Raw genomic sequence first — 12,819 nt, 5'->3', positions numbered from 1 at the left:
TCCTGCGTCCTTTTCCTACTCCATTTGCTTCGCTGTGGAATTTCACCAGGTTCTCAATAAAAAAAACAAAAAATGTAAAAAGTATTATAAGATTATAAGATTATTATAAGAGTACTTTTCTATCAGCATACTTTTACTTCTACTTGAGTAATATTTTCATTGCAGTAACAGTACTCTTACTTTAGTAAAGGTTTTGGTTCCTCTTCCCACTGTGAGTAAGTCTACAACTGACAAAACCTTTATGATGACGATATGAAATGATTTTAACTTTTTTTTATGATATAATGTATTTTTTTTTCTCCTAATTTTTGTGTCTATCCTTTGAAAATATCAGATTTTTTGTTTTGTCCTTCAAATTACTTTAACTTCAAATTATAAATCAGATGTTCTGTCCCAACAGTTACTCTTTAAGTTACACATACTTAAGTAATACTTTTTTACTCTTACTTAAGTACTTTCCTGGACAACTACTTGAGTAACATTATTTTGAAGTAAATTACTCTTACTTGAGTACAATTTTTGGCTACTCTACCCACCTCTGGTCAGGTGAAATAAATGAAAATGAAAAATGTATAGTCTCATAATAAAATTAACTAAAGTTTAAAGATATTTTAAAACAAGCTATGGTAATATACTCCACATAGGCATTGAAGCAATTTTCCTCAAGCATTTAACAGACTTCTGTTAAAAGTAGGGTAGCTTGCAGTGTATAGCGGTACGTGGCCCATATTCGGAACATACATGAAAACAAGGCTTGAGCAACACTGGGAATAAAACACACCTAAAGACAGAGGACAGTATGCTTATAAATAGTCCCTCCACAAATTTCACAACAACATGGTCGACGTAATAATTACAGGGGCGGATCGAAGGTCTTAGTGGGGCCCTTGGTGCCTGCAGATTTACTGTCTGAACTACCTGATGTAATGCTGGGTGTAAACTAACTACAGGTCTGCAAAAATAATCCACAAGAAGTCTATTCTTTCCTGGCTGGTGCAGTGTCATGGAGCAGATTTTCAGTACTTCCCTGTGTTATTGTGTAAACCCATACGTTAAAAAAATTTCCAAAACAATTACATTTAATCTCCACAATTTCCGACATATTAGACGGTCATTGACATTAAAGGCAGCAAGAATGTTTCTGCATGCTCTGATCTTTTCACATATCGAATACTGCTTCACTAATTGGACCATGACCAGTGACACCGCACTTAAACAGATTGAATCACTGTACAAAAGAGGACTAAAAATCTTTGCTAAGAAATCAATTTCATATCACCACTGTCAAATTCTTAAAATATATATATTTCTATTCTATTCAATTATACATATAATTTATTGAGCTTTGAAAATTTCAAACACTTTAAGTATGCTTGTACAATATACAAAATCCTCCATGGACTCGCACCACCACCACCACTACAAGAATTCATTAAACAAAAACCTACCACTGGCAGGAATACCAGGGCGACTACTATAGGTGATTCTGAGGTTCCTCATAGATGTACCACCTTCGCACAGTCAGTCCTCTCAGTCAGAGGCTGTAACATCTGGAATAACATCCCTCACACAATAAGAGAATCCTCTACGTATAACAGCTTTAATACTCACCTTAAAAAATGGCTCAAATCTAATCAACATTGCTCCCATTAGAGCTGTTCTGACCTCATGTACATGATACATATACGTATGTAGCATTACCATGATTGTCTGAACAGACTCATATTTTACTGTTGTTGTTGTTGTGCGGTGCATGCCTACATGTACGCATGTAGGCATGCACCGCATACATGTACCTGGCAATGCTGTTACTGTTTTTTACTGTTAATATGTAAATATGTATATATGTATGAATGTTTAGGACCTGAGGGTGCTCGGTAAACTCCAGTGTCTTGGTCGTCTCTGAGCGGCAGGAGACGACTAACACATCTGGACTGAACTGGCTTTAAACTAAATTAACTTATTTATTACAACACTACAGCACTTTAAAATTACTGGAAGCACTTTAGCCACACACGCACTTTATAAATAGGCACTAAGACCATATGGAGTGTGAATTTTTTGTGATCTGTGGAGTTGTTTGATTGTTGTGTGTGATGTCCTGTCTCTTGTCTCGTTTTAGATATTGAGGGACTGCGAATGAAAATTAGCTGTGCAACTAACTTCGGCACATTTACACGTGTATTTTTTACTGGTGTTTATTAATGTGCATTGTCCCTTTTAAATAAATAAATAAATGTGACTCTAAGTGGTTAAGGAAGGTACAGTACTACAATCACAAGTGGACCTGGGTTGCAACCTGTCAGTGCCTAAACCTGCATATAGAGGACACAAGGTTTGCTCATCAAGTGTAGAGAGACCTCCACTAGGTCTGAATAATGATTGACTGTGGTGCAGGTGCTGGAGTGTTGGTAGTGAGGATTCAGAGTAGAGAGATTTCATAAAGCAAGTAACACAAAAATCGGGACTGAGTAAAGACGGCTATATAGAATGCAAACACTCCTGTTATACAATAGTTCAGTGCAAGCAATGGAAAATGTCTCTGTGTGCTGATCAGTATGGATGAGAACATGCACATAATAACTAACCGAAAAGTTGTCATTTAGACCCTGCTGATATACTGTTGTTGTGTCCTTGGGTAAGAGACAAGACATTCTTTCTAGCACTGTGCTGTGAAACACTATACTGACACCATTTGATGTTATCAAATGAAGTTTGCTGAGAACAATGTAAAGGGTACATACGATTTATAATAATAATTTCATAAACTTGACCTATCTGTGTCTCCAGAAAGTAAGCATGTTCAAATCAAATATAGCTTTAGTATATTCCGCAATTTGGTGTTTTGGCTCTCAAAACAATTATCAAATCAGAAACATCTGATGTGACATCAACTGTCCAGGGACTGCATGTGTAATTTATTTATTTTTTATTTTTTTGCTAAAACCTGGCACATAGCATAGTTATTTGAAAAAGTCTGTGCATTGTCCCTGATTAAAATTAAAAAAGAAAGCAGAATGAGCCTCAGAATGAGTCTATTTGGGTTGCCAGGTCCAAGAATCTGACCAGTGTGAACCTTAAAGCTCTACCTCCGTTTTTCTGCCTTTATTGTCTTTCAAGTTCAAGATGCAATGTCATCTCAGACTTCAATAAAGCATATCCAACACAGTCAAAACACTCTCAATAACTGTAAGTGGGTTGGCCAGTGTTTACAGACGTTACCAGACACCATCCCTGAGTCCAATGCTTCTAAGTACATGGTTCAGCAACATGTTTAGATCTCAAGCTGCACAGTGGCATTTTAATCATGGTCGGACACACACATCCAGACTGACCCCACAAGCTCAACACTCACCCTGCCACAGAGTTAGCCCACCGCATGGCAACCTCAGTGCACCACCCACCTATGTGGCACCACCAGCAGGGTGGCACAGTCTTGTGGATTGGTGGTCTGCCCAAAACCATGTGCCTACAAACTGGCTTCAAACACACAAATAATTTTACATTTTACACATCAGACAATTACCATTAGCGCTGTGATGGGTGCCATTATGAGGCAGCATGTGAAATCATCAAAGATGGTAAGCCTTTTATCAGCAAACCTTGCACGATGCAGATGCACGATGTCTGCAGTGTAGTACACAGGACGTCATGTTACATTTGAATCACGGAAGCCCTCTGGGCCATGATAGAAGGATTAATAGACTTTTATCATTGAGTAAAAAACCCTTATTATGTATTAGGGCAAAAGAGGAGTGTTGTTAGCACAAAGCTGTCTCATTATGATTCTAAATACTTTATGCATAAAACAGTTTTGACACTAACAACCAGATAACTGTGCTGCACAATTCTGCAGCTGTTCTGCAATGTAGTTACACATTAAAGTCACCAGGGGAGGCAGTGCCTCTCTCCCTTTAAACTCCGCCAGTGGTTTGCATTTGCACTGATTAAAAAAATAACTTGTGACAACTCCAAATTACACTAGTGATTACATTTGTCACCTTTTTATTACGTATTTATCGACTTAAATGTAGCCTACGTTTAATTATCAATGGCAAGCCCAACTTAAAGATGCAGTTGCATCGCAACGGTGCACTGCCCTCTACTGGTGCTTACTATAAATGCGCCCTCTGCGTTTATGACAAAATCATACACAAAGTAAGCATTGTGATCACCTGACCTGACACTTTGTAAGAGGTAACGCACTGATACCACTCAGGGCGAATTATATCACCTTGCTTCCTCACTCAGAATGTTTTGGCAGTAAGTAAGTAAGTGTTACAGTGTTTCTCTTTATCTTCTGTTTTACTTCTTCCAAAGATATCACTAACAGCAATCTTATTGAGTATGAGTATAAAAACGTTTGTAGAAATGTTTTTGTCAAAATGTCCCAACGCCTGGAGGGGTGAGAGAGGGTGGAATGCGTGCCTTTGGTGTGCAGCCCCTAATCACTTCCTGCAGATTATACAGTAGGTGCACCTCCGCACTGTCTCCAGTCCTGCTCTGGCCCCAGCATTTCTTAGGCTCATGGGAGTCCTCGTTGTGTCCAGCCTGATGACAGACACAGATAAGGCACAGGAGCACGATGTCATCAAATTGGGTTAACAATTGCAGTCATCCGAGCAAACAAATATATTGCGATAATTGTGTGTCACTTTAACTATTACAATACAATGAACAATTTTGGCTATACATGATAGCATTAGTGAGACTGGATTTCTTTTTCTGCAGAGGCAGCAAATATCCAAAAATGTAACAAACCCTCAGTAACATAATATAATTATAATATAATATTAAAACTGCAAGCAGTGATAAAGGCCCTTGCCACCCCTTGCGACCGCGGGGTATACGCCACCGCGGAGATGCTGCCTTTCGTTCCCGCTTACATCGCCCCTCTCCCCAAAATCAGTGACTGAGTAATACTACTCCATTCATTCCAATGAGACCATTTATCACATTGTCACGCCTGCACGGTTGGAAATAGAGATATGTCTTCATTGGCTTTTTTATTCAGTATGATGAGAGGAATATGTGTACCAAATTTCAATGGTCTATGACACACTAATTATTTTTCATCCTTGTTGACTAAAACCCATGTATTTCAATGAGAAATGTCAGACGTTGCCATGGCAACACCTTTGAAAACAGAGGTATGGTGTTATAGACTTTTTTGTTCAGTATAGGAATAGGGATGTCCATGTCAAGTAATTTTTTTGGGTACCATGTAAAAATTTCAAAGGGGGCGCTGTGGAGAAATGTAATATTTGACATATGTAAATTGCATATCTATGCACTCAGATCAAGATTTTAAACAAAACATATATTAATGCTGGGAAATAGGAAACTGCATGTTTGAGTTACAGGCTATTTAAAACTTCAAAAAACATCTTTTTTTTTTGCAGGCTGGCCACACCCACATTTTATAACTTAGAAAAATCCAAGAGCGTAGCCTATAATCCCACATGGGTGTAATTAATTGTGACCATTTTGCAAGTTTATTGAATGAAAATCCATGGCATGAAAAATCCAAATGTTAGAGTTAAAATTTTGAAAAAATGGGGTTCCACCCACAATGGCCGACTTCCTGTAGAGTTTAGGGTGGAGTCATAATATAATATTTTACTTGCCTTGACATGTTCTATGTTTGTACCAAATTTCATTTGTCTACGATGAAAAAGGTCTCTCATTGCCGTAATATGACAAAGTAGTTTTTTTGAGTACTATTAATAAGTTCAAGGGGGCGCTGTGGAGCAATGTAAAGTTTGACATATGTAAATTGCATGTCTATGCACTCAGATCAAGATTTTGAACAAAACGTATATTAAAGCCGGAAAATAGGACACTGCGTGTTTCAATCACGGGTCATTTAAAACTTCAAAAAACGTCTTTTTTCTTTGAAGGCTGGCCACACCCACATTTTATGACTTAACAAAATTCAGGAGAGTAGCCTATAATCCCAAGTGGATCTAGTTTATTTTGACTAATTCGCAAGTTTCTTGAATGAAAATCCGAGGCACAAAAAATTCAAATGTGAGTGGTAAAATTTGGAAAAAATGGAGTTCCGCCCACAATGGCCAACTTCCTGTAGGGTTTAGGGTGGGGTCATAATACAATTTTTTACTTGTCTTGACATGTTCTATGTTTGTGCCAAATTTCATTTGTCTACGATGAAAAAGGTCTCTCATTGCCGTAATGTATTTCAAATTTTGAGGTGGCGCTATTGAGTCATTTTGAAACATTAATTTTTTTGAACATAAAAATAATAAATTTTTTGCCAACCTTGAATTTTGGGTCCAATAAATTAATGTTTAGGGGGTCAAAAATGACTTCAAAGCAGCACGTATAATAATAATAATAATAATAATGGAAATTTTTTTTCCACCCATTATTTTTCTCCTAAACCATAACAGCTACAGTCATGTGACTTTCTCACATTGTGTCCCATCACAAATAAGGCCCCTGTGAATTTTTTCTGAAGTCTACGACAAATCCATTGTCTTCTACGAATTTTTGAAAATGAAATTTGAAGAGGGCGCTAGAGAGCCATTTTGTGAGAGAGTGCCTTGATTTGCATATCATTGCGTTCAGCTCACAAATGTGCATAAATGCTGTATTAGCGTTTTCCCAACAAAAAATGTGTGAAAGAGAAATATTTTTTTGAAATATTCCAAAATTTGTGATTTTGTTGAAAATTCACCCTGACCACACCCAAAGTCATAATCAAAATGTAATTGATAATCTTTAATCACACATGGGTTTAGTGGGATTTGGCCAAATTTGAAGTGTTTGAGATGAAAACTGTGCGAGGTGATGCCCTGAAGGCGAGGGTGTGCGCTTTTGTCTTTCCCGGGTTTGATCCAATATGGCCGACTTCCTGTACATTTTAGGGCGGGGCCATAATATCATTTTTGATATGTCCCGACATGTGCTATTTTTTTATCTGAGTTTCAGATTTTTATGTTGACTTTTTTCCGACTCGGGCTCCCATTGGCCCCATGAAAATCAAAGTTTGAAGTGGCAAAGTATTTCGTTATTTTTTCTCGGGGTCTTTTGTGACAATTAGAGCTCATCGAATTCTAATTTTTGATATCACTCACTGCCACTTCGGAGCATGTTTACTACTTGATTTTTGCCATTTTCCATGCTCCGGACGCGGTTTTAATGAGTCCCTCGCCGGGACGTAGTCCCAGGCTCGGGCCTAATACTATACTATACTATACTGCACTGTACTGTACTGTACTGTACTGTACTGTACTGTACTGTACTGTAATGTAATGTAATGTAATGTAATGTAATGTAATGTAATGTAATGTAATGTAATATAATATAATATAATATAATATAATATAATATAATATAATATAACATAACCTTTAGAGTAATAACTCATTACTGTCAATAATAAGGGGTAATCCCTGATCTCAAACAAAATTTTGATCAATTTACAGCTTTACGACAGCTTTATAAAGGTTACCTAAACCTGATGAATTTATTGATTGTCTAACTTCAGATTGATACGGCAGCTGTTTGTCCTTGGGTTCTGACCAGAGGAACCGAAAGCATTAGTCGTTGCTCCACGGAAGCTTTTTGGTGCTGCACGTTCAGCCACCACCAGCGTCGCCACTACCACCTACAAGTATTTAACATGGCTAAAGTGAGCAGTAGCTCCTCTGGTTGTCGAGTGATGGTAATTGCGGGGAAATACTTGTCAAGCCCAGGTCCTTTAGCGCTCACCCGGACGTGTGGCCCCCGGCAGCGGGACTTGTGCGGAGCTCAGCGGCGACGGGCGAGCTCTGATACCGCGGGAAGCAAAAAACCTACGGCCTCAGCGCAAGAACAGCTGGGACTATACTCTGCTGCAGACCGACATCTACCGGCCAATCGTAATCTCATTTACCGGGATGTCAAAGCTTTTCTCAGTAAAGTCGGAGGGGACCCGCGAGAGGCCCGGTACTGGCTGACACAGTTCCAGAGAGCGTCCTCCTTTCAGTCTCCTGCGTTTGCAGTGTTAGAGGTGAGACTGGGGCAGAACTGGGGATGTTAGATATTTTAAGTTCTGTACCTCAACTTTGAAATGGTTTGGTTTTGTGTTTTGCCTCTAGGTGACGCTAGAGGAGTGTGAATATTGTGAGTTGGCATTGTATCTTTGGGTGCATTCAATCGAAATACACCTTACTGTATCATCACGTGTTTTTTAAAGTTTTAGATTTTTTAAATTTTTTTGCATGCTATAATCTGCCATTTTAAGTCCATAAAGCGCACAATTAATTCTAAATAGGGACTGACACATCATAATACTATGTTATAAACTAATCTCATAGCACCCCTATGTCCAATGTTTTTTAACATCATCTGGCCCTTCTTTGCAGGTGGACAGCTCTGTGTTTGAGCACAGAGACATGGTCCAGAGCCTGGCGTTTGGACTGTCCTTTCTGCAGCGGATGGACATGAAGCCGGTAGTGGTGATGGGATGGTCTGGCTGTGGGGACGGTGTGGCTGATCCTCAGAGCAGCAGGGCTTTAGTGGAGCGTAGCCAGCAGCTCACAGAAGCTCTTCACCAGCACTCAGCCTCTGTCCTGCCCTTCTTCTCAGCCCAAACTATCCTACTACAGCGAGGAGCCCAGTGAGCAAAGCACCTTCCCATCAAACATCTCACTTTCACAGAACACATTGCATATAAGTGTTACAAGACTGCAATATTTGCTGATACCAACAGATGACTTGCCACAAATTCATGTCAAGTTTTAGTAGAGTTCACAAGTTAACTTTTCACCATTTTAGAGAAATGGTAACTAAATGTATTTATCCATTTTTACACATTGGTCTGTTCAAAAAGGCCTATTTGATACTGTGGGAATGAGCACATAGAGACAGATACAGCATAGAAAATGTATTTACTGGAGCTGACATATTCCCTGTCCCAATGCAAAACATTTAGTTGATTATTCCCTGTTTGGGTTAGTATTACTCATTAGTTTATTAGTAGAGACTAAATAATACAAATTTGTGAGAGGTTTTGCCAACACACCGCACTGCCTCAGTAAATCAATCTACAGAGCATGTCTTTAGCTGAGCAAGAATTACTTTAATTGACTTCAACCCTACACAGAACTAACATTTAAAAGATAATTGTCTACAGAGCAAGTTCTGTATGGCTTGTCACAGTTATTGAAAGAATGAACCAAACTGAAAAATCAAATGTTGAACCTTTTTTTTATTATTATTTTTATTTTATTTGTTCCTCTCCCGATAATGCACAGTAGTATAGTGAATAACAATACAGTACGTAAATAGAAGGCATTTCCATTATTAGGAAGGAGGAAATATAAAGAAATGTTAGTCTGCTCCTTTATTTCCATTTGAATAAACTTATTTGATGGTCTAGATGGACCTTAATGTGGTTTGGACTTGTGAGAACCACAAAACATTTTAATCTAGATGCTTAACATTATTTCAGCTGACAACAATGACACCTTTGTGCTTAAACAATGCCAAGTTTTTTTGCTTTTATTATTTTTGCTTAAAAAATACCCCCCTAATAACATCCCCCTTTATTATTTTCTGCTTATAGAGAAGATATTACGGCATCCAAAAGTCATTTTTAATCTGAAAATGCTAATCTATAACTCCTCCCATTGGGCAGGTCTAATATATTATTATTTATTTATTTTGGGGACAATATATTTGTAGTATATATATATATATATATATATATATATATATATATATATATATATATATATATATATATATATATAATATATATATATATATATATATAAGTTGTATATAGTTGTTTTTCTACAATTTTCAACCATACACAGAGCTCCGAACTCCAGAGCTCCGCCAGCCATTGCTGTGGACACAGACCTTCTGCAGTGGAGTCTGGTCTGTGGGACCATCCCTATTGTCTGCCCTGTGGGGAGAGACGAGCAACAACGCTCCGTCATGATGGACTCAATTGAAGTTACCTCTGCTATCTCCAGAGCTCTGCAGCCACACAAAGTCATGTTTCTAAACAAGTGTGGAGGCCTACGTTGCCGCCAACACAAGGTACGACTATCTATCATATGTATTATGCTTTTTTTTTTTTTATAGAAAACTGACTATTACTGTTACGAGTGAGTATTGAAAAGGGCATGTGCATTTAAGTCTTTGTGTGTGCAGGTGTTTGCCACAGTGTCTCTGCCCGGGGACCTCCTGGCTCTGTCTACTGCAGAGTGGCTGCTTGATGTGGAGCGGCGCAGAGTCACATCTATAGCCACATTGCTCAACCATCTGCCCAGCGAGTCATCTGCAGTCATCACATCTGCTGACACATTGCTAACCGAGCTTTTCAGTCACAAAGGTCCAGAGCACACACACACACTCAACATGCATGCGACTTTCTTACAGTTATAAACATTGTATGTCCAGGTATGAGGCACATTCAATGCAAATATATCAAATTAACATTAAAATGCTTTTGATTGAACCCTTTAAGCACATTACGTTTTGAAAATTATTAGCACAGCTTTAGAGGGCTGTGCAGTGAATGCAGTAAAATGATTGCAGGCAAATTAGGCTTTTGTGATTTTTATTTACGGGTGCATTTAATATTCTCTGTCCTTCTGTCTCAGGGTCAGGAACACTATTTAAAAATGGAGACCCTATACACAGGTAAAAAGTTTTATAACATCCAAAGTCATCTTCTCTGAGCACTCAAAAATGCTCTGTTAGCGTTTTGCCCAGATTTTTCAGTCATATTTAAAATTCAGGACTTGTCCTGCCAAAAGCCTTTGTGCTCACAACAAACGCATGGTTTTATTCGCTTAACATAAAAAAACAAAAAAACAATTGTTTTGTTTCATTGTTAGCTAGTAACTAATACACCAGTTTTCCCAGGTAGAGAGTGTTTTGCATGTTTTGTAATTTTATTTCATTCCATGTTTGTCCAGGTACAGTTCCTTGGATGAAATTGATGTGGAGCGTTTGCTGGCACTCATCAACAAGTCATTTGAAAAAACACTAAACCAAGATTATATCGAGTCACTGAAAGGACGTCTGCGTACAGTCTACCTCTCGGAAGGGTGTGTAGAATCACTGCTTTCTCTTCATTCTTTTTGAATACTGATGATAATGGATTGTAACAGCAGAAAGTTATCTAAACATTAATAGGCTGACCAATGCACTGGACCTGTATTTGGTATTTGAATTTTAAAGGACAGAGTGGGTCTTTAGCTACTGCAGCTACTTCCTATGAGCCAGACTATATCAGACTGATGGATAACATACGTAGTTACAGTTGGACAATATTCTGCTGTTGTGACTGGAGTAAGGACTATGTAAAAAATTATGTTACAACTCTTACACTCACATTTATCATGGCGGTTCTAAGACTGGCTGTCTTTTGTCTATTTTTGAATGTTTTTAAATGTGAAAATATGGATGGCTTGATGTCAGTCTGGACTTTTAAGACCAAATTTGTATTACTGTGGATTGCAAATCTGCTGTTTTGGATCCAAAGTGGCATTGTACATATCTGTTGTCATAGTTTGTTGATGAGTTGGATTTTTTACTGGCCTGAGCTTTGAAAATCCCATGTCAATTGACCTCAACAATACTGTTAACTGTATTATCTGTATAAGATTGTAAACTGTATGCATATTTACATGTTTATATGTTTCTAGATACAGTGCTGCTGCTATCATCACTATGGAGCCTGTTAATGGTGGTACTCCTTATCTAGACAAGTTTGTGATCAGTGGCAGTAAACAGGGCCAGGGTACAAGCCACATCTTGTGGGAGTGTATCAGACAGGACTTGGGCAAACTGTTCTGGAGATCTCGAGCAAACAACAAGATCAATCCTTGGTTTGTTAGCCTACAGTCAGATACAGAAAAATATGGATGTGGTCAATACCAGTGCTCATAGTTATTCTGTTTGTCCATGTGTAGGTACTTCAAACAATGTGATGGCAGCTTTGTGAATGGTTCGTGGACCGTGTTCTGGTTCGGCCTGGCAGACATCCGAGATTCGTACAATCTAGTGGAGCATGCAACCACCCTGCCCGACTCATTCATTCATTATAGCCCAGAGCTGTGTGCACCAGCAGTAAGCTCCTGACTTGAACAACTGCTGCTTTAAAATTAACCTGGACCTTAAAACCCCAATACTAAAGAGACTAAGGTTGTGTGATTTGCCAAAAAAGATCACATCACTAGTTCCTTACAGCATGGATTACTTTTATCCCAACTTCATAATTAGTTTACACCAATTCAGCCAACACATATCAACTAGCCCTACAAGAGACACATTTCCACATAATACTAAGTTGGGTAGCACAAAGAAATGTCATGTTGCTCATTTGAAAATTTGTATTTCTGAATCGAAATGGACATTGTGGCTGTTGAATGTTGAATGACTCATTTTAGTTCACTAAAATGAATCAAAACAAGTGAAGGTTTGTGGACATTAAAACATTAAAAGCAGAATTTCCCACAAAAAAGTTGCAGAGATTGAGCTTTTAATTTCAAATGAGAGAATATCACCAAATGGAACATGCATCAGATAAAGTCTTAAACCAATAACTGCTTCCGGTAGCCCTTTTGGGGCAAAACAAGAGCCCTTCAAAGTAAATGTACAATATCTCCTTTCATATACAGTTGAAACCAGAAGTTTACACACACTATATAAAAAAGACAAACTTTTTTTCCATACTATCTGACATGAAATCACACTACGCTTTTCCTGTTTTACATCAACTAGGATTGCCAAAATTATTTCTATTTGCTAAATGCCAGAATGAGAGGATTTTTTTAGACAATTTTTCATTACTTT

At 38.1% G+C, this 12,819-nt stretch overlaps 1 protein-coding gene across 2 annotated transcripts; it reads left to right on the top strand.

Moving 5' to 3' along the window:
- Positions 1 to 7,590: 7,590 nt before the first annotated feature.
- On the top strand, positions 7,591 to 12,521 carry nags (N-acetylglutamate synthase). Of its 2 annotated transcripts, none has more exons than XM_033971730.2 (8): positions 7,591 to 8,014; positions 8,370 to 8,623; positions 9,840 to 10,053; positions 10,168 to 10,348; positions 10,620 to 10,659; positions 10,938 to 11,069; positions 11,670 to 11,852; positions 11,937 to 12,521. In XM_033971730.2, the coding sequence occupies exons 1-8, from the start codon at positions 7,646 to 7,648 to the stop codon at positions 12,103 to 12,105; spliced, it is 1,542 nt and encodes a 513-aa protein (XP_033827621.1). In that variant the 5' UTR covers positions 7,591 to 7,645; the 3' UTR covers positions 12,106 to 12,521. The 2 variants fall into 2 exon arrangements, with proteins under 2 accessions (XP_033827621.1, XP_033827620.1); XM_033971729.2 differs by having other exon boundaries at positions 9,825 to 10,053.
- The last annotated feature ends 298 nt before the right edge of the window (positions 12,522 to 12,819 follow it).

The sequence above is a fragment of the Periophthalmus magnuspinnatus genome, chromosome 8, assembly GCF_009829125.3.
Source record: "Periophthalmus magnuspinnatus isolate fPerMag1 chromosome 8, fPerMag1.2.pri, whole genome shotgun sequence".
Classification (NCBI taxonomy): Eukaryota; Metazoa; Chordata; class Actinopteri; order Gobiiformes; family Gobiidae; genus Periophthalmus; species Periophthalmus magnuspinnatus.
The sequence above is the reverse complement of the archived record's forward strand: the minus strand, read 5'-3'. Positions and strand labels throughout refer to the sequence as shown.